The sequence below is a fragment of the Macaca nemestrina genome, chromosome 10 (assembly GCF_043159975.1).
Source record: "Macaca nemestrina isolate mMacNem1 chromosome 10, mMacNem.hap1, whole genome shotgun sequence".
NCBI classification, from domain to species: domain Eukaryota; kingdom Metazoa; phylum Chordata; class Mammalia; order Primates; family Cercopithecidae; genus Macaca; species Macaca nemestrina.
The window spans coordinates 133969218-133994957 of record NC_092134.1 but is presented as its reverse complement, the minus strand read 5'-3'; the positions used below and the strand labels follow the sequence as shown (position 1 = coordinate 133994957).

The 25740-nt window shown below is 33.6% G+C and overlaps 1 protein-coding gene across 2 annotated transcripts; it reads left to right on the top strand.

Moving 5' to 3' along the window:
* Nucleotides 1-945: 945 nt before the first annotated feature.
* LOC105463186 (NKG2-C type II integral membrane protein-like) lies at nucleotides 946-21801 on the top strand. 2 transcript variants are annotated; one of them, XM_071072245.1, is made up of 11 exons: nucleotides 946-1278; nucleotides 1653-1751; nucleotides 2526-2570; nucleotides 3117-3268; nucleotides 4864-4964; nucleotides 5850-5944; nucleotides 16986-17084; nucleotides 17358-17402; nucleotides 18462-18613; nucleotides 20206-20306; nucleotides 21183-21801. In XM_071072245.1, the coding sequence occupies exons 1-11, from the start codon at nucleotides 1092-1094 to the stop codon at nucleotides 21292-21294; spliced, it is 1188 nt and encodes a 395-aa protein (XP_070928346.1). In that variant the 5' UTR covers nucleotides 946-1091; the 3' UTR covers nucleotides 21295-21801. The 2 variants fall into 2 exon arrangements, with proteins under 2 accessions (XP_070928346.1, XP_070928347.1); XM_071072246.1 differs by lacking the exons at nucleotides 946-1278; nucleotides 1653-1751; nucleotides 2526-2570; ... (1 more) ...; nucleotides 4864-4964; nucleotides 5850-5944 and adding an exon at nucleotides 16401-16611.
* Nucleotides 21802-25740: the final 3939 nt, after the last annotated feature.

The window sequence follows — 25740 nt, the reverse complement described above, 5'->3', positions numbered from 1 at the left end:
ACATGAGATGCCTAATTAATGAGTGATTTTACACACTCTAATTCTAATCAGAAATAATAAAATGGCAGTTGTGTTACAAATAGTTAAAATGTCTATTAGGTATTCAGTGCTAATATGTGCCAGATTGTGTGTTTTGTTTTTTACATACATTACACTTTATAAAGTATTTTTCCCACTGTAAAGTACGTTAATAGACACTAAGTAATTTACTAAATGTCACACATTAAAACTTGCAAAGCTAGAATTAACTGTAGTCTCACTGACTAGAGATCATTGACTAGATTATTAAATTACATTATCTGAACTATTACAATTACTTATACATCCAAAGCGACCCTCACTGACTTCTACAACCATAGGAGCTTTCTGAAAGTTTGATTGGACACTGTTCTTCCATAGATGGCCCACACGTTTATTTATCATTTAGGTTTTCCTATTTCAATCATTAAATCAATTATCAATTTCTTGTGTAAAAGAAGCAATTCAAAATATATTTTGTTTTCAATAGTATTTAGTTTATGCATAGGGTAATGTAATGTTTTACAAGATATGAGATGTATTTTTACAATTTTAATGGTTTTTCTGATTTCCTAATTTAGAAATTTAGTATAAGAAGTTACTCTATATGCTAGCAGAATTATTTTATCTTATGGCACACAATCCTTAACCATCAATGAATCCTAAAACTATAATAAAATTTGTGTATTATTAAATACAGTATTTTAATTGTTAACACGTGCAGTCTGTTGGTGGTGTGTTTTTGAAGAATCTAACCTTAATTTAACACAAATATTTTTTTTATGAACTTCCTATCTCACAAGTTTAATGTTTTTATTGTTCCCACTAGTAATATTATGTCAAATACAGAATACATCTAAAAAATTACCAATTATATCATGTGATTTTTGTTTAAAGCTTTAGGAAATTAGTACCAGCATTTTACACTGGTCAACAGCAAAGTAAACATTACTGCTCAGCCCCAACACATGCAGTTTGCCTATACCAGGGATCCTGTCAAAATATACACCACTCATAGCTTCTTAAATGCAGTTATCATAGAGCACAGTCCCTGACATCACACAGCTGCAGAGATGAATAAACAAAGAGGAACCTTCTCAGAAGTGAGTCTGGCCCAGGATCCAAAGAGGCAGCAAAGGAAACCTAAAGGCAATAAAAGCTCCATTTCAGGAACCGAACAGGAAATATTCCAAGTAGAATTAAACCTTCAAAATCCTTCTCTGAATCATCAAGGGATTGATCAAATATATGACTGCCAAGGTAACACATTAAATAGATCTTCGATATTATTGTTCTAGGACGTGCAGTTGAATGCAGAAGGGTGGGGAAAGATTAGGGAATATTTTGCACTTGTGAGAATCAGAGTTCATAATTGGGATCTAATATTCTAATATGACATCAGAAGACTAATTTTATTAGGGCATTGTTCAACCGTAATCGGCGATCCGCTCATGGAACATTATGTTTCCTGAAAATGAACTGGTATATTCTGAGAGAAAGATTACCATAGTAGATGTAGATTTAGAGGCCAGAGATTATCATTATGTTTCCCTGTGCATGTGGGTTCTCTAGTATGGAATCCTAATCAACTCTCTATCTCCCCTCTCTCATTGCCTCTATTTCTCTCCCTGCAGGTTTACTGCCACCTCCAGAGAAGCTCACTGCTGAGGTCCTGGGAATCATTTGCATTGTCCTGATGGCCGCTGTGTTAAAAACAATAGTTCTTATTCCTCGTAAGCGTATTTTTGAAAGATTAGATGGGAAAGTTTTACTTTAATGCTTGGAAGTGCCTCAAAATATTTCATACTGTTGAAGAATAGAACTCTCATTGTAACGTTAATTTCAGAGATCTATTACTTCATTTATTTTTATAGAAAAAGTTAATTTTATTAAAGATTGTCCCCATTTTAAATAACACACAAAGTTTCAAAGTAAGAAACTAAACTTGTTATGGTTTATCTAGGTATTAGTAGATAAACCATAGCAAAGCAATTCTCCGGTAGATAAACCGGAGCAGAGCAATTCTTCCCTGAATACAAGAACCCAGAAAGGTACATTTTTATTTTCAACGTTCAGATATTAGTATAATTTGGACCCAAAAGTAATATGGTTATTCTGAATTTTTCACAACATAAATAACAAAATCATTGTAGAGAATATGTGTTTGTTTTTTTGTGTGTCTATATATACACACACATACACATACAATGTATTTTCTGAATTCATAATTCAAATGCATGCTATAGGAGAAAAGTATTTAGAAAAACAAATTAATTTTTGAAAGTGGTTACGTCAAATACTACAAGAGATGGTGATGTTTTGTGCTAAAGTCTTTAAAAATATTTCTTTCGAAGATCTATTCATTTATTTTTATAGAAAAAGTGAATTTTATTAAAGACTGTCCCCAATTTAAATAACACACAAAGTTTCAAAGTAAGAAACTAAACTCATTATGGTTTATCTAGATACTAGTTTTTATAAAACTCATTTTAATTTTTCTATTACAGTCCTGGAGCAGAACAATTCTTTCCCGAATACAAGAACCCAGAAAGGTACATATTTATTTTAAATGTTCTGATATTAGTACAATTTATATTTTGTGTCTGTTTTAAGGCATATAAAAGAATGATGGCATTTTTGCAGAAAATAAGCCATAAAATTCAGCCATAAATATTTATAAACAAAGATTATAAGGCAGCATTTCCTTTTCTCCAATAAGTAGAAATATTCACTTAAAATCATTCTATCCTCTTTCTCCCAATTAACAGAAGTTTCCTACTGCTATGAGATGATATGAAATGAATAATTTTACTATCCTAAAAAAGCAGTTGTGTATCAGTGACGTTCAAGACATGTGTAGAGTGTATTTTTTTTGGTGGTTTGCTTTATATGGGAACACGATTAGGGATGACAGGCTAACCCTTGTCTGTGCATGTGTGTATGACGGACTCGGTTATTTAAAAATATATATTTATAAGCCGGTAAGGATGCATAAATATGTTAAGCACATATAGGTTTATACTGTTGCAAATATGTAAATGAATTTTCATTTGTAAACATTCATATTGTTCTGCATAGTAATTCATATCTTTATTTAGTACGTCACTGTGGCCATTGTCCTGAGGAGTGGATTACATATTCCAACAGTTGTTATTACATTGGCAAGGAAAAAAGAACTTGGGCAGAGAGTTTGCTGGCCTGTACTTCAAAGAACTCTAGTCTGCTTTCTATAGATAATGAAGAAGAAATGGTAAGATATAAATGTTTCAAAGATTTTATGAAAAGCTTCTTTCAGTGAATAATACATTTGTAGTAAACATCTATATGTGTGTACATGTATTTATCTTATATAATTTCAAGTTTATGTATTATTCAATTGATTGACTTAATAATGTGTTTAAAGTTATATACTGCTAATGTACTTTCATTATCAGTTTTTGTTTTCAAGGAAAACCATACTTCTATAAATACTTTGAATACACAATAAATGTTGCATCTAATTTTATCGGGTATGATATGATCTGGTCATGCAGATCGATTGCAAAGTGCATGAACTCATGTGATATAAGACAGATCATGAAATAAAAGTTTCCAGCTCTAGCAGTTCCACCCCTGTGTATACACTCATCACTTACCCTGACTCCTCTCCAAAACACTGTCTTGACTTTTAATATTATAAATAGCATTTGCCTCTTCTTGAATTTATATAAAGGGAATCATACAATGTGAATTTCATGTCTGTGTTTTTCACTCCTATCTGATATTTGTGCAATTCTTCCATATTATTGCAGTTATCAGTAGTATGTTACTGTTCACTGCTGTACTATGTACAAACAACACTAAGAATCCATTGAGTCCTTGTCTCTGGATGGGGAAGTGGGTCTCCTGCCCTCAGGGACAAAGAGGACCCTGGGTGGTGCACTGGTAGTCATGGGGTCGCTTTGCTGATCCCCCTCACCCACATCCACCCTGGTGTCTCTTGGAATGAGAAGGAAGCACTTCCTCTGGCTGTACTGATAGCAGGTCTCCTGGTAGCTCATCCTCGCCAGTGGTACCAGCCTCGCCTGGTGGTGTGGAGGGGACTCCCCTTCAATACAGAGCAGGAGTGAGCTTTGCTGGGCCTCCTCCTGTTGCCAGGTTGGGTGCGGGGAAACAGCAGGCCTAGGTCACCTTCTTCTGTCGTGTGGGGGACTTCACATGCTCGCTTGGACACTTTGTTGATCCCTGATGCTAGGGTCCCAGACAATGTCATCTATCTCTTTCCGCCTTTCAGAGTTCTCCATTGTTTTTATCTTTCATTAATCACAGGGTTATAATTGTTTTTAGCTGGGAGTACCAGAGAGAGATGAGTCTACACCACCCGGTCAGGACCACTGTTTTTCCACCAAAACCAAATCAGTTAAAAGTGAGGGCTTATCTAGTTAAAGAATGGTGTGGTGCCCAGAAAACCCAATCTGTAGCTTCTATGTCATTTATTTCCAAATGACAACCTCTCATTCCGCTTCTAAATCTCCAACTCTGGGAAATATAGTACAAAAATAGATTGATTTAGTCACAGTATCTGGAGGAATGAATGCGCAGTATCACTAAACTTATTTAAATCCTTCCTGGGTTTATTTGGTCAATTGTGGTCACTATTATAATGCAAGAATTAAAAGGTCCTTATTAACATGACAATAAGAATGAAAGTACTAAGTATAAATGTTGAAGAGTTCATTTATATCAAAATTATAAACATTTATGAAAAATTTTGGTACTGCAAATAGTGGTTTTCAACTTTAATATATTGCTTTTATAATGTTTTCATAATTATTATTTATGTGAAAATTCTTCCTTTTCTTTTAGAAATTTCTGACCTCCATTTTATCTTCCTCGTGGATTGATGTGTTTCGTGACAGCAGTCATCATCCATGGGTGACAATCAACGGTTTGACTTTCAAACATGAGTAAGTTGTTTTGTATGGTGCTATATAAAAATATATATAAATGGTAAATTCAGAAGAATAATATGAATAAATATATGTGGACTCATTGACATGAAGAAAGATGTGGAAAGTTAGTGAAATGTTGACATAAATATTTTACAAAAGATCATAGTAGTCCATAATGTCTACCCACTGATTAGTCACCTAGTAACCCTCTTGGTTATGAGATGGACCAGGGGTGTCCAATCTTTGGCTTCTGTGGGCCACATTGGAAGAAGAAGAATAGTCTTGGCCCACACATAAAATACACTAACACTAATGATAGCTGACGAGCTAAAAATGTATATATATAGATCTCAGAATGTTTTCAGAAAGTTTATGTATTTGTGTTGGGCCGCATTCAAAGCTGTCCTGGGTCACGTGCGGCCCATGGGCAGCGAGTTGGACAAGCTTGAGATGGACTCTCAGGGAATTGCAGTGGCAGTGCTTGTTTTTATTAAAAAGCCATGCTTACTTTTTTCTTAAGAATATCCTCAAAGCACAGTAGTAGTGCTGTTGGCATATCGCTATAATTTTTATTGGTAGTTATTGTTGTCAATCTTTTACTGTGCCTAATTTAGAAATTATACTTTATCATAGTTACGAATGTGTAGAGAAAACATAATCTCTCTATAGGTTCTGTACTATCTGCCGTTTCAGGCATCCACTGGGGTCTTGAAACATATCACCCGTGGATGAAGGGGAACCACGATATTGAGTGTTCAGAATAATGACTCTTACTAATATTATGAGAAATTTAATTGCCCTTTTCCATAAAGTTCTTTTCTTACAGTACATGGAAAATGTTTTTGTCTCATGAATCATTTGCCTAAAATGTAACAGAATATGGATTTCTTTCCATTACAGGATAAAAGAGTCAGATCATGCTGAACGTAACTGTGCAATGCTACATGTACGTGGACTTTTTTCAGACGAGTGTGGATCTTCAAAAATATATCATTGTAAGCATAAGCTTTAGAAGTAAAGCGTTTGCATTTGCAGTGCGTCAGATAAATTTTATATTTCTCAAAATAGAAATAATATTATGATTGCATAAATCTTGAAATGAATTATGTTATTTGCTCTAATAAGAAAATTCTAAATCAATTATTGAAGTAGGATACACACAATTACTAAAGTACAGATATCCCAGCATTCGTGTCGGGCTCGTTTTGCGCAACATGATATTTGTGGTATTCAGCCTTTCTAAAAGTTGCATGTTTTATGAGTCAGTTTCTGTGAAGTATCAAGAACAGTCAAACCCATGGAGACACAAAGTAGAATAGTGGTTGCCAATGCCTAAGGGAGGTGGAAATAGGAGATGACCACTAATTGATAGAAAGTTTCTTTGTGTCATGATGAAAACTTTCTAAATTTCAGTAGTGGTGATGGTTGTAACTCTGTGAATATACTAAACATCATTGATTTTTAATCATTTTAAGTGGATGAAATTTATACTTTGTACATGACCCTTCAATAAAGCCACCAGCAAAAAAAGAGCCTCTCATGGGATTGTTTGTGACTGCATTTATTCTCTAATTTTCAAAGATTAGCTTGTTTATAATATTCACTTTTCTAATCGACATAGTGTTTCCTTCAATATACTGTGTTATCTTTAACTTCTATTGTATTTTGTATTTTGGGGGATTGAAGTCATACAGAAATGTAGGTATTTTATATTCATGCTTTTGTAAGTGGCATCCTGATTCTAAAATTCTCTTTAGTAATGTTTGTTGTCAGAAATACAATTGATGTCTGCATTTTTATTTTATATCTACTTATTCCACTGATTTTATATATTTGAATCTATTATGTCAACTATTGATTTTTTCTGGATGTTCTATATAAAGAGCATTTATCTGCAAATCATCACACTTTTATTTTTTTAATCCCTGTGCTATAACTTAGTTTTATTTTCATTTATTTTCACTGGCTAGGGTTTTATACCCATAGTTGAACAGAAGGTACAATCAAAGTTCTGTGTGTATCATATGTATCGTTTTCTGGTTTTGGCAAAAAATACTTCAACATGTTATTCATATTTACAAAGCTTGGTGTCTTTTTCATTCTATTTTTCTCGTATTGAAGCAGTTTTGTAATATTCCTATTTTCTAATAGATTTTTATCAATTGTAACATTTTTTATTAATTTGTGTCAGTTGGAGTGATATATGTTTTGTTTATATAACTTTTTATAAACTACTTTTATTTTTTCAAATGTTAAACCCGCCTTTGTTTCTGAAATAAATCCATGATGATCATTGTATATTTCCCTCATAAAATATCAAAGTATCAGTGCTGGCTGGGTGTGGTGGCTCAGGCCTGTAATCCAACCCATTTGGGAGGCTGAGGCAAGGGGATCACAAGGTCAAGAAATCGAGTCCATCCTGGCCAACGTGCTGAAACCCCATCTGTACTAAAAATACAAAAATTAGCTGGACATGGTGGTTCACACCTATAGTCCCAGCTGCTGGAGAGGCTGAGGCAGGAGAATCACTTTAAACCAGGGGTGGGAGGTTGCAGTGAGCCGAGAGCGCACAACTGCACTCCAACCTGGCAACAGGAGACTCTGTCTTAAAAAAAAAAAAATCAGTGCATATGTATTTTATGTAGGGTAAGATTTGTTTCTTCATCCGTGTTCGCAAGGATATTTGACCATGTTTTTATTCATAACTATATTCTTGAAAGGTTCGGTATCCAGGCTATCTCGGGAAGAATTTCTGTTTTTCTATAACCTGGAAGCATTTGTTGAGAGTACTGCTTTATTTTTAAATGTTATCATTCCCTGTTATGCCATCTGTTTGTAGACTATTTTTGTAGGAAAGTTTATGTCTAAACTGAGTTTCTTTAATACATGTAGGATATACTCAGATTTCTATTTGAGGTACTGCATTTGGTAATGAGTATTCATGAATTTTCTATTTCATATAGACATTAAAATGTAATAAAAATATACTTTTGTTGCCTCTAAATAACTGTACAGACCATAATGGTATTTCCATGTTTAATCTAGAAATACGCCAGTTCTGGTGGCTCAAGTCTATAATCCCAGTACTTTGGGAGGCATCACTGTGCCCAGCCGTTATCAATTTTTTAAAATGTTAAATTTATTATTTTTGTGGATGTGTTAATAGGTGTATATTCTTAGTAGTCTTTCATCAAACTTTAAAGACATTTTCAATGAAAATACCTTTGGCCTTTCTCTTCTCTCTATTGTAACATTATTCTTTATTGTGATTGTTTACTGTTTATTCATTTTTTTCTTATACATTACTTGTATTTAATTTTAGCTTTTCTATTTTTAATTTATTTCAGTGCATTCACAGGTAATTTAATTTTTAGGCCATCTTTTGTAATATATGTACATTGAGGGCAATCAGTTTTTACAAGAAAGACTTTCTTTTTTCCGTATAATTCATATAAAATTTGTGACCATTCACTTTGATAATTTCGTTCACCCATATGTTATTTAGACATGTGTTATTGAATTTAAAACCATGTAAGGTTGGCAGATTTTTTTATTGACTTCTGTGGTAGGTAAACTGTAGTTAGAACATTTTCTATGAAGCTGGAAATATTCTTCATCTTTGTACACAAAGATGTGGCTAGTGTGCTGAGAAACTGGTTTTACATGTTCTTTATTTTGTATTAATTAATGCTGTGTTAGAATAGCTATTTTTTAACTGTCCACTGGCCAAGCTTGGCTAGTGGCACTACATTGAAATCGTAGTCCTATATTTTTTACTAATATGCTTAGAATTATGAGCTTATAGTGTATTTGAGAAAAATATGTGAAATTAAATATGTGAGTATTCTACATATGTGTGAGTGTGTGCATATGAGTGATAACTACTTGTCTAGTTCTAATCTTTCTATAGGCTCCCTGGCCTGTTTATGTGTTAAGCACTGAGAGAAAAGTGTTTAAAAATCCCATTTATGATTGTTTACTCATTCACTTTCTTCAATTATATGTTGAACTTGTATCATTAGGTACATGCAACGATAAAAATGTATATTACTAGTGGTTTGGAAAGTTAATCTAACATTATGAAGCATGCTTCTTCAATTCCAGTAAAGGGCTTGCCTTATATTAAGACAGCACATTAACTGTAATAGTGTTCTACCAGTTCGTGGGGCAAGGTATGTTTTTAAATATTTTATCTTCATCTTTTCTTTTTTAAATATTTCAATTTTAATTTCAGTGGGTACATAGTAGGTGTATATGTTTATTGGGTACATGAGTTGTTTTGAGACAGACGTGCAATGCATAATAATGTCATCATGTACAAATGGTGTTTCCATCTCCCTAAGGATTTATCCTTTGTGTTACAATCTAATTATACTCTTTAATTATTTTAAAATGTACAATTAAATTATTATCGACTGTAGTGATTCTGTTGTGCTATCAAACACTAGGTCTCATTCATCCTTTCTAAATATTTTTATAGAAATTAATTAAACATTTTCACCTCCATACTACTACCCTTCCACTATGCTTCTCAATCTCTGGTAACCATCCTTCTACTCTGTCTCTCCATGAGTTCAATTGTTGTGATGTTTAAATCCCACAAGTAAGTGAGAGCCTGTGATGATTGTCTTTCTGTGACTGGCTTATTTTACTGAACATAATGACCCCTGGTTCCATTCATGTTGTAGCAGATGACAGGGTCTCATTCTTTTTATGACTGAATATTACTCCATTGTTTATATATACTGCATTTTCTTTGTCCATTCCTCTGTGGATGGGCACTCAGGTAGCTTCCACATCTTGCCTATCGTGAACAGTGCTGCAACAAACATGGGATTACAGCTATCCCTCAGATATACTGATTTTCTTTCTTTTGCGTATATACTTGGGAGTGGGATTGCCAGATCATATGGTAGCTCTACTTTCATATTCATTTTTCTTTATGCTTACATGAAAGGAATGTCTCATAAAGACAACAGTTATTACTGAATATATACATTCTTTGCTTTTACCTTCAAATTACTCTATACTTAATATAATTATCAATCTCTAAAAGATAATCCTTATGTATTTTATTTGTATTGAAATATAGAACCACAGGTGTTAATTATAACTTAATTTTATTACATTCTGATTGAACACTACCAAGTGTTTAAACTCTGTTTTTCACTTATGTTTTCATAATAAATATTTTCATTGTTTACTTTCCACATGCAAACTTGTTAATTTAATACAATTTACACCAAACCTGCTGGCACTTTGATCTTGGGCCTCCCTGCTCTCTGAACTGTGAGTAATATATCTGTATGGTTAATACATTGCTTGGTTTGTGATATTTTATTATACCAGTACAAACAAAGTAAGATTACTCTCTATTTTGTTTACCAATTAGCCTGTATCTGCTCCCCAAATTCTAATATAAATATTTATTTCAGTGTTGGAAACTTTGTCATTAATACACTATTCAATATCCAATTCGGTATATCCACATAATTCCTTTAAGTCTTCTTTTTGAATATCCAAGTTTTCATTGGGAATCTGTGTTTAATCTAGTGAAGATATTTAAATTTTATTTTCATTAATAACTAATTCACTCTAATTTCTTAAATTCATTGAAAATTATTTCATGTTACATTTAAAGTACATTTTCAGTTCTTATTGAATTCCAACTTACCCATAACCCATAGGAAACCAGATATTGCCATTATTTGCAATAGTCACAGTAATACATATGTACGTTCGGCATTAGGGTTCTCCTGACTGACGGAACTAAGAGGATACGTGTATATATGAAAGGGGGTTTATTAGGGAGAATTGGCTCACACAATCACAAGGCAAAGTCCCACAATAGGCCATCTGCAAGCTGGGGAAGAACGAAGCCAGTAGTGGCTCAGTCTGAGTTAGAAGCCTTAAAGTCAGAGAAGCCTAAAGTGCAGCCTTCAGTCTGTGGCCGAAGTCCCAGGAGCCCCTGTAAAACCACTGGTGTAATTACAAGAGTCCAAAGGCTGAAGAACTTGGAGTCTGATGTCCAAGGGCAGGAGGGTTGGAAGGAAGCATCCAGCACGGGAGAAAAATTAAAGTCGAGCACTCAGCAAGGCAGCTTACCCCACCTTCTTCTAGCTGCTTTGTTCTACTCGCTCTGGCAGCCATTGGATGGTGCCCACCCACATTGAGGATGGGTCGTCTACGCCCAGTCCGCTGACTCAAATATCAATCTCCTCTGCCAACACCGTCACAGATACAGCCAGAAACAACACTTTAGCAGCTATCTAGGCATCCTTCCATCCAATCCAGTTGACACCTAATATTAATCATTGTAAGTTCTGTGTGTGTGTGTGTATTTAGGTCATATAAACATATATATATGTACACATCATATACAGTAAATTCTAATTACTCCAGTTATCTTGTGTAATTTTTGTTTTCTTTTTGTATATTTATTGTGCCTTTGTATAAGCATAAATTTCATTCACATTAAATGCTCAAACAGTAGGAACCTGTATTTCGATTAACAAAGAACATGATATACTGTCACATGGCACAAAATGTTTTGGTCAATGACAGACTGCACATAGATAGTGGTCCCATTAGATTATTACGGAGCTGAAAAATTCCTGTGACTTAGTGATGTCATAGCAATAGTTGCAGTACAGTGTATTATTCACATGTCTGTGGTGATGCTGATGTAAACAAATTACCATGCTGCCAGTGGAATAGAGTATAGCACACACAATTACATATACTACATAACATTTGATAATGATAATACATAAACAGTGTTACTGGTTTATGTATTTAACGTAGTGTACTTTTAATTATTATTTTAGAGTGTACTCCTTTTACTTCTGCAAAATCAGTTACCTGAAAATCAACTTTGGGCAGGTCCTGCAGGAGGAATTCCAGAAGAAGGCCTTGTTACCATAGGAGAGGACGGCTGCACATGTGTTATTGCCCCTGAACCTCCCAGTGGGACAAGATGTGGAGGGGATGACAGTGATATTGATCTGGATGACACTGTGTAGGCTTAGGCTAATGCGTGTGTTTGTGTTAGTTTTTTTAGAAGGTTAAAAAGAAAAATTAAAATGAAAAATAGAAAAAAGCTTGTAGAATAAGAATATAAAGAAAATAGTTTTTAAGGCCGTGCAATTTCTGTTTTTAAATAAAGGATATTTAAAAAGAGGCAGAAAGTTTTCAAAAATTGAAAAATTTAGAAACCAGCAAAATTGCAGTAAGCTAATTTATTATTAGCTAAAGAAAAAACGTGCTGCATAACTATAGTGTACCCTAGTGTAGAGTTTATGAATCCTGCAGTAGTGTGCTGTAATATCCTAGACCGTGACTTTCACTTGCTACTTACTCACTGACTTACCCAGGGAAAATGCCATTTCCACAGGCTTCATTCATAGTCAGTGCCCTATAAAAGCATGCCATTTTTTCCCCCTTTTTTTAAAACGATATTTTACTGTTTTTTTATGTTTATATATGATTAGATAAACAAAAATTATCATTCTGTTTATTGCTTACATTATTCACTACAGTAACATGTTGTACAGGTTTGTATCCTTGGAGCAATAGTCTATCCCATATAACATAGGTGTGTAGTAGCTGTACCATCTAGGTTTATGTAAATACACTCTATGGTGTTGACTCAGGGATGAAATTGCCTAAAGACACATCCCTCAGAAGTATCCCTGTCATTAAGCAAACAATTACAGTATAACACTATTTAATGGCAAACTCCAAGTGGATGTTTGTAGCAGTAGTAGACATCAGTATTTCAAACTGAAACAAAAAACATTAGTGAATGATATGTTATGTTATGTGGCATCCTTAGTGAATGATTTCACTGTTTTAATTCCATAATATGACTAACAGAAAAAACCTAGTTAATGAAAATGTAATAAAATGTACATATAAAAAATGTACTTGTAGTAGAAATAGATACAATATAAACACAAGCATATATGCATATAACATTATTAATTTATTTTGTGAAAATATATTACAATATATTTTACAGAAAAACATATACACCTACCAACATTAGCCATTCTGATGGAAGGGCAAATAATAATTCTCAGTGCAAAGAAATAAATATAGATTTAAATTTCAACTTTTTAGATTTCAGAGAATGGCCAGGCACAGTGGCTCATGCCTGTAATCCCAGCACTTTGGAAGGCTGAGGCAGATGGATAACGAGGTCAGGAGATTGAGACCATCCTGGCTAACACGGTGAAACCTCGTCTACTAAAAATACAAAAAATTAGCTAGGCATGCTAGTGCACGCCTGTAATCCCAGCTACTCGGGAGGCTGAGGCAGGAGAATCACTTGAGCCCAGGAGGTGGAGGTTGCAGTGAGCTGAGATGGCACCACTGTACTCCAGCCTGGGCAATAGAATTATGCATAAACATTCACCCTTTTCTTGATAGAAAATAAATGATGAAAAGATTTTATTTAATATGACTAGATAATTTATAGTTTTTTTCCTGATATTCGTATACCATTTTTTTAAAATTTTTGTTTACTTATTTTTGAGACAAGGTCTGGCTCTGTCAGCCAGGCTGCAGTGCAGTGACACTAACTCAGTTCACTACAGCCTTGACCTCCAGGGCTCAAGCGATCTCCAGTCTCAGCCTCCAGTGCAGCTGGGACTACAAGCAAACACCAGCATCCTCGGCTAATTTTTTTTGTTTGTTTGTTTTGAAGAGATGGGGTTTCATCCTGTGTATCATGCTGACCTCAAACTCCTGAGCTCAAGTGATTCTGGATGCTGGGATCACTGACATGAGCTACCACACCCCGGCACTCATGTATCATTTTACTTATGTTTTAAAAAATATCTGTTTTCTGTCCTCCCCATTTTTAAGTAGGTGATATCTTAAAAATTGCTTTTACCTCCCTACTTAGTTTAACTTAAGCTTTAATCATTAAAACAAATATTTCTATTAAAATTGAGACAATAAGTCATGATTAGAGAAGGAATCGGTGAACAATATTGTAGGTAGTTTTTTATTAGATCAGTCTCTGGCATAAAGATATAGTTCAGTATTGTTTAATATTTTATTCTTTCAAGAGACATTTATTTTAATCAGAGGAATCTGGTTAACTTACATAAAGAAGAAAAATGAATGAGGGAATTTTAAGAACTACGGCAAAGAAATCAAGAAGATAAGTTTGAAAATTCATGTCAGTTACAGTAAAGTTGAAAACGTAGCATTTTCTGAAAACAGTGACAAGTACATTAAATTCCGATTGATAAGATTATTCAAATATTTTAGTATGATAACAGAGATAGAGGTGTATGATAAAGAAGTATATAATGCCAACTTTTAGGCAGCTTGTCTAAAGGTGGAAAGTAAACATATAAGATACTTTTAAAAAGTTACAAGATTTTGGTGTTTGTGACTGAGAAGGAAACAATCAACTCCATGGGTCAAATCTCTGCTCTCCCCCGACCCTGTCGACTATTAAAATAATTTCTAAGAGGCACTGAAAATGGACGAACTAAATGCCACCCTAGCCACCCAAAGTCTCCTATATTATAGAGTGTGTGATGAGATAAACTGATTCAAAATAGCCCTAGGGTGAGAATTTCCTGTTCAAATCTGAAGTGACACATTGGCGAGGAATCTACTTTTTCCACTCTTGCCTCACTCTGACCCTTCAAAGGGCAGTCTGTGAAGATCACAGATAAGGTTTGTGTCTTTAGGAGGTAACCTGACCTCTCCACTGAAGGGCGTGTGGCTTTCTGGTGACAGAAGGTATGTGTTGCTACTCTCCCTGTTTCTCTACTTGCTCATCTCATTTAGTAGAAGTTTGTAAATACTGGCTGTGATGCACCTGAGATAAAGTTTATATAGAGTAAAATCAAGGTAGAACTCTCTTCATGTGAATAATTCAAGGTGAAAAACGAGCCAAAATATAAAATACGTTTGAGAATTTCTTAGAGTTATTGCCTGTGGAGAATCACTCAAGTAGATGCACACATAATAATAGGTTTGCCAATCAATGTAATTCAGAGTGAAACCCATAACCATCATGACAATGAACAATTCATTTTGGATTTTGTAATCCTTACTGGCTTAATTGTATATTACATTTAGAGCAACCTCTAAAAATTTTTTTTAAAATGGATACCTCAAATTGTGAATGTCAAACATTAATTCTCAATCTCATACCTGGATTTAATGAAAGTAGTTTTAATTTTTAATAAAAGCAAGGATGAAGTCATTTCCATAAAATGCATCTGACCTGAATTATAAACAATTGGAAGACCTGAAACAATTGAACCGAACATTGCAAAACAGATGTACCACACTGACATGAGATGCCTAATTAATGAGTTATTTTACACACTCTAATGCCAATCAGAAATAATAAAATGGCAATTGTGTTAAAAATAGGCAAAATATATATTATATATTCAGTGCTAACATGTCCCAGGTTGTGTGTTTAGTTTTGCATGTAGTATACTTTATAAATTATTTTTCCCAATGTAGATTAGTAAACTAGGTTAGTAGACACGCAGTAATTTAGTAAAGGTCACCCATTATAACTTGCAAAGCTAGAATTAATTGTAGTCTCACTGACTACAGAGCTCATTGACTAGATTATTAAATTACATTATCTGAACTATTACAATTACTTATACAACCAAAGCGACCCTCACTGACTTATACAACCATAGGAGCTTTCTGAAAGTTTGATTGGACACTGTTCTTCCACAGATGGCCCACACGTTTATTCATCATTTTAAGTTTTCCAATTTAAGTCCTTAAATCAATTACCAATTTCTTGTGTAAAAGAAGCAATTTAAAAATGCATTTTGTTTTCAATAGTATTTACTTTATGCATAGAGTAATGTACTGTTTTACAAGATATAAGATATATTTTTAAAATCTTAATGAATTTTCCAATTTCCTAATTTAGAAAAAAAATCATTTGACAATACCTCATGTCCTTTTAAAAAATGAATTTTTAGTATAAGAAGTTACTCTATATGCTAACAGAACTATTTTATCTTATGGCACAATATGCTTAACCATCAGGGAATCTTAAACCTATCATAAGAAATAGTGTATTTGTATTTCTAAATACAGTATTTTAATTGTTAACATATGCATTCTATTGGTGCTAAATATTTTTGAAGAATTTAAACTTAATTTAATACAAATTTTTTTCATGAACTTCCTATTTCTCACAGGTTTAATGTTTTTATTGTTTCCACTAGATATATTATGTCAAATACAGAATATCTCTAAAAAAATACCAATTGTATCATGTGATTTTTGCTTAAAGCTTTAGGGAATTAGTACCAGCATTTTACATTTGTTAACAGCAAAGTAAACATTACTGCTCAGTCCCAACATATGCAAATTGCCTATACCAGGGATCCTATCAAAATATACACCGTTTATAGCTTCTTAAGTACAGTTATCATAGAGCACAGTCCCTAACATCACACAGCTGCAGAGATGAATAAACAAAGAGGAACCTTCTCAGAAGTGAGTCTGGCCCAGGAGCCAAAGAGGCAGCAAAGGAAACCTAAAGGCAATAAAAGCTCCATTTCAGGAACCGAACAGGAAATATTCCAAGTAGAATTAAACTTTCAAAATCCTTCTGTGAACCATCAAGGGATTGATCAAATATATGACTGCCAAGGTAACACATTAAATAGATCTTCGATATTATTGTTCTAGGACGTGCAGTTGAGTGCAGAAGGGTGGGGAAAGATTTGGGAATATTTTGCACTTGTGAGAATCAGAGTTCATAATTGGGATCTAATATTCTAATATGACATCAGAAGACTAATTTTATTAGGGCATTGTTCAACCGTAATCGGCGATCCACTCATGGAACATTATGTTTCCTGAAAATGAACTGGTATATTCTGAGAGAAAGATTACCAGAGTAGATGTAGATTTAGAGGCCAGAGGTTATCATTATGTTTCCCTGTGCATGTGGGTTCTCTAGTATGGAATCCTAATCAACTCTCTATCTCCCCTCTCTCAGTGCCTCTGTTTCTCTCCCTGCAGGTTTACTGCCACCTCCAGAGAAGCTCACTGCTGAGGTCCTGGGAATCATTTGCATTGTCCTGATGGCCACTGTGTTAAAAACAATAGTTCTTATTCCTTGTAAGCACATTCTTGAAAGATTAGACGGGAACATTTTACTTTAATGCTTGGAAGTGCCTCAAAATATTTCATACTGTTGAAGAATAGAACTCTCATTGTAATGTTTATTTCAGAGATCTATTACTTCATTTATTTTTTACAGAAAAAGTTAATTTCATTAAAGATTGTCCCCATTTTAAATAACACACAAAGTTTCAAAGTAAGAAACTAAACTTGTTATGGTTTATCTAGATATTAGTTTTTACAAAAATCATTTTAATTTTTCTATTACAGTCCCGGAGCAGAGCAATTCTTCCCTGAATACAAGAACCCAGAAAGGTACATTTTTATTTTCAACGTTCAGATATTAGTATAATTTGGACCCAGAAGTAATATGGTTATTCTGAACTTTTCACAACATAAATAACAAAATCATTGTAGAGAATATGTGTTTATTTTTGTGTGTGTGTAACCTATCTGTATATATATACACACACATACACATACGATGTATTTTCTGAATTCATAATTCAAATGCATGCTATAGGAGAAAAGTATTTAGAAAAACGAATTAATTTTTGAAAGTGGTTACGTCAAATACTACAAGAGATGGTGAAGTTTTGTGCTAAAGTCTTTAAAAATATTTCTTTCGAAGATCTAGTCATTTATTTTTATAGAAAAAGTGAATTTTATTAAAGATTGTCCCCATTTTAAATAACACACAAAGTTTCAAAGTAAGAAACTAAACTCATTATGGTTTATCTAGATACTAGTTTTTATAAAACTCATTTTAATTTTTCTATTACAATCCTGGAACAGAACAATTCTTTCCCGAATACAAGAACTCAGAAAGGTACACTTTTATTTTCAACGTTCTGATATTAGTACAATTTATATTTTGTGTCTGTTTTAAGGCATATAAAAGAATGATGGCATTTTTGCAGAAAATAAGCCATAAAATTCAGCCATAAATATTTATAAACAAAGATTATAAGGCAGCATTTCCTTTTCTCCGATAAGTAGAAATACTCACTTAAAATCATTCTACCCTCTTTCTCCCAATTAACAGAAGTTTCCTACTGCTATGAGATGATATGAAATGAATAATTTTACTATCCTAAAAAAGCAGTTGTGTATCAGTGACGTTCAAGACATGTGGAGAGTGTATTTTTTTTGGTGGTTTGCTTTATATGGGAACACAGTTAGGGATGAGAGGCTAACCCTTGTCTGTGCATGTGTGTATGACTGACTCGGTTATTTAAAACATATATTCATAAGCCTGTAAGGATGCATAAATATGTTAAGCACATACAGGTTTATACTGTTGCAAATATGTAAATGAATTTTCATTTGTAAACGTTCATATTGTTCTGCATAGTAATTCATATCTTTATTTAGTACGTCATTGTGGCCATTGTCCTGAGGAGTGGATTACATATTCCAACAGTTGTTATTACATTGGCAAGGAAAAAAGAACTTGGGCAGAGAGTTTGCTGGCCTGTGCTTCAAAGAACTCTAGTCTGCTTTCTATAGATAATGAAGAAGAAATGGTAAGATATAAATGTTTCAAAGATTTTATGAAAAGCTTCTTTCAGTGAATAATACATTTGTAGGAAACATCCATGTGTGTGTACATATAATTATCTTATATATTTTCAAGTTTATGTAATATTCAATTGATTGACTTAATGTTTCTAAAGTTATATACTGCTAATGTACTTTTATTTTCAGTTTTTGTTTTCAAGGAAAACCATGCTTCTATAAATACTTTGAATACACAATAAATGTTGCATCTAATTTTATCAGGAATGATATGATCTGATCATGCAGATTGATTGCAAAGTGCATGAACTCATGTGATATAAGACAGATCATGAAATAAAAGTTTCCAGCTCTAGCAGTTCCACCCCTGTGTGTACACTCATCACTTACCCTGACTCCTCTCCAAAACACTGTCTTGACTTTTAATATTATAAATAACATTTGCCTGTTCTTGAATTTATATAAAGGGAATCATACAGTGTGAATTTCATGTCTGTGTTTTTCACTCCTATCTGATATTTGTGCAATTCCTCCATATTATTGCAGTTATCAGTAGTATGTTACTGTTCACTGCTGTACTATGTACAAAGAGCACTAAGAATCCATTGAGTCCTTGTCTCTGGATGGGGAAGTGGGTCTCCTGCCCTCAGGGACAAAGAGGACCCTGGGTGGTGCACTGGTAGTCATGGGGTGGCTTTGCTGATCCCCCTCACCCACATCCACCCTGGTGTCTCTTGGAATGAGAAGGAAGCACTTCCTCTGGCTGTATTGATAGCAGGTCTCCTGGTAGATCATCCTCGCCAGTGGTACCAGCCTCGCCTGGTGGTATGGATGGGACTCCCCTTAAATACAGAGCAGGAGTGAGCTTTGCTGGGCCTCCTCCTGTTGCCAGGTTGGGTGCGGGGAAACAGCAGGCCTAGGTCACCTTCTTCTGTCGGGTGGGAAACTTAACATGCTCGCTCAGATACTTTGTTGAATCCTGATGCTAGGGTCCCAGACAATGTCATTTTCCTCTTTCCATTTTTCAGAGTTCTCCATTGCTTTTGTCTTTCATTAATCCTAGAGTTTAATAGTTATTTTTAGTAGAGAGTAGCAGAGAGAGATGAGTCTACACCACGTGGTCAGGACCACTGTTATTCCACCAAAACCAAATCAGATAAAAAAGTGAGGGCTTATCTAGTTAAAGAATGGTGTGGTGCCCAGAAAACACAATCTGTAGCTTCTATGTCATTTATTTCTGAATGACAACCTCTCATTTCTCTTCTAAATCTCCAACTCTGGGACATATAGTGCAAATATAGATTGATTTTGTCACAGTATCTGGAGGAATGAATGCACAGTATCAGGAAACTTATTTAAATCCTTCCTGTGTTTTTTCAGTCAATTGGGGTAACTATTATAATGCAAGAATTAAGATGTCTTTATTAACATGAGAATAAGAATGAAAGTACTAAGTATAAACATTGAAGAGTTCATTTATATCAAAATCATAAACATTTATGAAAGTTTTTGGTACTGCAAATAGTGATTTTCAACTTTAATATATTGTCTTTATAATGTTTTCATAATTATTATTTAAGTGAAAATTCTTTTCTTTTAGAAATTTCTGACTGCCATTTTACCTTCCTCATGGATTGGTGTGTTTCGTAACAGCAGTCATCATCCATGGGTGACAATAAACGGTCTGACTTTCAAACATGAGTAAGTTGTTTTGTATGGTGCTATATAAAAAATATATAAAGGATAAATTCAGAAGACTAATATGAATAAATTTATGTGGAATCATATACATGAAGAAAGATGTGGAAAGTTAGTGAAATGTTGACATAATTATTTTACAATAGACCATAGTAGTCCCTATATGTCAATTGCTCGTCGGTCAGCTAGTAACCCTCTTGGTTATGAGATGGACCAGGGGCGTCCAATCTTTGCCTTCTGTGGGCCACATGGGAAGAAGAATAGTATTGGGCCACACATAAAATACACTAACACTAATGATAGCTGACGAGCTAAAAAAAAAAAAAAAAATCACAGAATGTTTTAAGAAAGTTTATGTATTTAAGTTGGGCCACATTCAAAGCTGTCCTGGGTCACATGCAGCCCGTGGGCAGCCAGTTGGACAAGCTTGAGATGGACTATCAGGGAATTGCAGAGCTTGTTTTTATTAAAAAGGCACTCTTACTATTTTCCTTAAGAATATCCTCAAAGCACAATAGTAGTGCTGTTGGCATATTGCTATAATTTTTTTATTAGTAGTTATTGTTGTCAATCTCTTATTGTGCCTAATTTAGAAATTAAACTTTATCATAGTTATGAACGTGTAGAGAAAACATAATCTCTCTATAGGTTCTGTACTACCTGCTGTTTCAGGCATCCACTGGGGTCTGAAAACATATCCCTCGTGGATGAAGGGGAACCATGCTATTGAGTGTTCAGAATAATGACTCTTACTAATATTATGAGAAATTTAATTACCATTTTCCATAAAGTTCTTTTCTTACAGTACATAGAAAATGCTTTTGTCTCATGAATCATTTGCCTAAAATGTAACAGAATATGGATTTCTTTCCATTGCAGGATAAAAGAGTCAGATCATGCTGAACACAACTGTGCAATGCTACATGCACGTGGACTCAAATCAAACCAGTGTGGATCTACAGTAATATATCATTGTAAGCATAAGCTTTAGAAGTAAAGCATTTGCATTTGCAGTGCATCAGATAAATTTTATATTTCTCAAAATAGGAATAATATTATGATTGCATAAATCTTGAAATGAATTATGTTATTTGCTCTAATAAGAAAATTCTAAGTCAATTATTGAAGTAGGATACACACAATTACTAAAGTACAGATATCCCAGCATTTGTGTCGGGCTCATTTTGCACAACATGATATTTGTGGTATTCAGCCTTTCTAAAAGTTGCATGTTATATGAGTCAGTTTCTATGAAGTATCAAGAACAGTCAAACCCATGGAGACAGAAAGTAGAATAGTGGTTGCCAATGCCTAAGGGAGGTGGAAATAGGAGGTGACCACTAATTGATAGAACGTTCTTTGTGTCGTGATGAAAACTTTCTAAATTCCAATAGTGGTGATGGTTGTAACTCTGTGAATATACTAAACATCATTGATTTTTAATCATTTTAAGTGGATGAAATTTATGCTTTGTACATGACACTTCAATAAAGCTATCAGGAAAAAAAAGAGCCTCTCATGGGATCGTTTGTGACTGCATTTATTCTCTAATTTTCAAAGATGAGCTTCTTTATAATATTGACTTTTCTAATCAACATAAAGTGTTTCCTTCAATGTACTGTGTTATCTTTAATTTCTCTCTATCGTATTTTGTATTTTGTGCGATTGAAGTCATACAGAAATGTAGGTATTTTATATTCATGCTTTTGTAAATGGCATCCTGATTCTAAAATTCCCTTTAGTAATTTTTGTTGTTACAAATAGAAATACAACTGATATCTGCATTTTTATTTTATATTTACTTATTACACTGATTTTATATATTTGAATCTATTATGTCAACTATTGATTTTTTTCTGGGTGTTCTATATAAAGAACATTTTATCTGCAAATCATCACACTTTTATTTTTTTAAATCCATGTGCTATAACTTAGTTTTATTTTCATTTATTTTCACTGGGTAGGGTTTTATACCCATAGTTGAATAGAAAGTGCAATCAAAGTTCTGTGTGTATCATATGTATCGTTTCCTGGTTTTGGCAAAAAATACTTCAACATGTTATTCATATTTACAAATCTTGATAGTTTTCTTCTTCCTATCTCATTGCAAAGCAGTTTTATAATATTCTCATTTTCTAATAGATTTTATCAATTGTACCATTTTACTAATTTGTATCAGTTGGAATGATATGTGTTTTGTTTATATAACATTTTATAAACTACTTTTATTTTTTCAAATGTTAAACCAGCCTTTGTTTCTGAAATAAATCTATGATGATCATTGCATATTTGCCTCATAAAATATCAGTGCTGGCTGGGTGCGGTGGATCACGTCTGGAATCCTTCACTTTGGGAGGCTGAGGTGGGCCGATCACGAGGTCAAACGATCGAGACCATCCTGGCCAACATGCTGAAACCCCATCTGTACTAAAAATACAAAAATTAGCTGGGCGTGGTGGTGCACACCTATAGCACCTATAGGCTGAGGCAGGAGAATCACTTTAAACTGGGGGTCCGAGGTTGCAGTGAGCCGAGAGCACACAACTGCACTCCAACCTGGCCACAGAGGGAGTCTCTGTCTCAAAAAAAAAAAAAAGTGGATATCTATTTTATGTAGGGTAAGATTTATTTCTTCATCCATGTTCACAAGGATATTTGACCATGTTTTTGTTCATAGCTATAAACTTGAAAAGTTTTGGTATCAAGGCTATCTCGGGAAGAATTTCCATTTTTCTGTAACCTGGAAGCATTTGGTGAGAGTACTGCTTTATTTTTAAATGTTATAATTCACTAGTAATGTCATCTGAGTTTGCAGACTGTTTTTGTAGGAAAGTTTATGTCTAAACTGAATTTCTTAGATACATGTGGAATATACTCAGAATTCTATTTGAGGTGCTGCATTTGGCAAAGAGTATTTATGAATTTTCTATTTCATATAGGCATTAAAATGTAAGGAAAATATAGTTTTATTGCCTCTAAATAACTTTAAATAACATTATGGCATTTCCACGTTTAATCTAGAAATAGGCCCGTTGTGGTGGCTCAAGCCTATAGTCCCAGCACTTTGGGAGGCATCACTGTGCCCGGCCCATATCAATTTTTTAAAATGTTAAATTTGTTATTTTTGTGGATATATTAGTAGGTGTATATTTCTGGTAGTCTTTCATCAAATTTTAAAAGCATTTTCATTGAAAATACCTTTGGCCTTGCTGTTCTCTCTACTGTAATATTCTTTATCGTGACTTTTTAATGTTTATTCATTTTTTTCTTATACATCACTTGTATTTAATTTTAGCTTTTCTATTTTTATTTTAGTGCATTCCAGTTAATTTAATTTTTAGGTCATCTTTTGTAATATATATACATTGAGGACAATCAGTTTTTACAAGAAAGAGTTCTGTTCTATTTTCCTTATAATTCATATAAAAATTGTGACCATTCATTTTGAGAATTTCTTCCACCCATATGTTATTTAGACATGTATTACTGAATTTAAAACCATGTAAGGTTGGCAGATATTTTTTACTGACTTCTATCGTAGGTAAACTGTAGTTAGAACATTTTCTGTGAAGCTGGAAATATTCTTCATCTTTGTATACCAAGATGTGGCTAGTGTGCTGAGAAACTGGTTTTACATGATATTTATTTTGTATTAATTAACGTTGAACTAGAATATTTATTTTTTAACTGTCCACTGGCCAAGCTTAGCTAGTGGTACTACGTTGAAATCGTAGTCCTATATTTTTTACTTATATGCTTAGAGTTATGAGATTATAGTGTATTTGGGAAAAATACGTGAAATTAAATATGTGAGTATGCTACATATGTGTGAGTGTGTGCCTATGAGTGATAACTACTTGTCTAGTTCTAATCTTTCTATAGGCTCCCTGGTCTGTTTATGTGTTAAGCACTGAGAGAAAAGTGTTTAAAAATCCCATTTATGATTGTTTACTCATTCACTTTCTTCAATTATATGTTGAACTTGTATCATTAGGTACATGCAATGATAAAAATGTATATTACTAGTGGTTTAGAAAGTTAATCTAACATTATGAAGCATGCTTCTTCAATTCCAGTAAAGGGCTTGCCTTATATTAAGACAGCACATTAACTGTAATAGTGTTCTACCAGTTTGTGAGATATGGTATATGTTTGTAAATATTTTATCTTCATCTTTTCTTTTTTAAATATTTCAATTTTAATTTCAGTGAGTACATAGTAGATGTATATGTTTCTTGGGCACATGAGCTGCTTTGAGACAGACATGCAATGCATAATAATGACATCATGTAAAAATGGTGTTTCCATCTCCCTAAGGATTTATCCTTTATGTTACAATCTAATTATACTCTTTAGTTATTTTTAAATGTACAATTAAATTATTATTGACTGTAGTGACCCTGTTGTGCTATCAAACACTAGGTCTTATTCATCTTTTCTAAATATTTTTATAGCCATTAATTAAGCGTTTTCACCTCCCTACTACTACCTACCCTTCTGTTATCCTTCTCAATCTTTGGTAACCATCCTTCTAGTCTCTCTCTCCATGAGTTCAATTGTTGTGATGTTTAAATCCCACAAGTAAGTGAGAGCATGTGATGATTGTCTTTCTGTGACTGGCTTATTTTACTGAACATAATGACCCCTGGTTCCATTCATGTTGTAGCAAATGACAGGGTCTCATTCTTTTTATGGCTGAATATTAGTCCATTGTTTATATATACCACATTTTCTTTCTCCATTCATCTGTAAATGGGCACTCATGTAGCTTCCAGATCTTCGCTATTGTGAACAGTGCTGCGGCAAACATGGGATTACAGCTATCCCTCAGATATACTGATTTTCTTTCTTTTGGGTATATACCTGGGAGTGGGATTGCCGGATCACATGGTAGCTCTACTTTTATATTCATTTTTCTTTATGCTTACATGAAAGGAATGTCTCATAAAGACAACAGCTATTACTGAATATATACATGCTTTGCTTTTATATTCAAATACTTTATACTTAATATAATGATGAATATCTAAAATATTATCCTTATGTATTTTATTTGTATGGAAATATATAAGCACAGGTATTAATTATAACTTAATTTTTATTACATTCTGATTGAACACTACCAAGTGTTTAAACTCTGTTGTTCCCTTGTGTTTTCATAATAGACATTTTCATTGTTTACTTTCCACACAGAAACTTGTTAATTTAATACAATTTACAACAAACCTGCTGGCACTTTGATCTTGGACCTCCCTGCTCTCTGAACTGTGCGTAATATATCTATATGGTTAATAAATTGCTTGGTTTGCGATATTTTATTATACCAGTACAAACAAAGTGAGATTACTCTCTATTTTATTTACCAATTAGCCTGTATCTGCTCCCCAAATTCTAATACAAATATTTATCTCAATGTTGGAAACTTTATCATTAATAC

What these genes read in the sequence shown, in the direction of transcription:
- LOC105463186 (XM_071072245.1), top strand. Translation starts at nt 1,092, where the DNA reads ATGAATAAACAAAGAGGAACCTTCTCAGAAGTGAGTCTGGCCCAGGAT. An exon ending in ATCTTCAAAAATATATCATT is followed by an intron (nt 5,945 to 16,985) that starts GTAAGCATAAGC and finishes CTCTCCCTGCAG; the next exon opens with GTTTACTGCCACCTCCAGAG. An exon ending in GAATACAAGAACCCAGAAAG is followed by an intron (nt 17,403 to 18,461) that starts GTACATTTTTAT and finishes ATCTTTATTTAG; the next exon opens with TACGTCATTGTGGCCATTGT.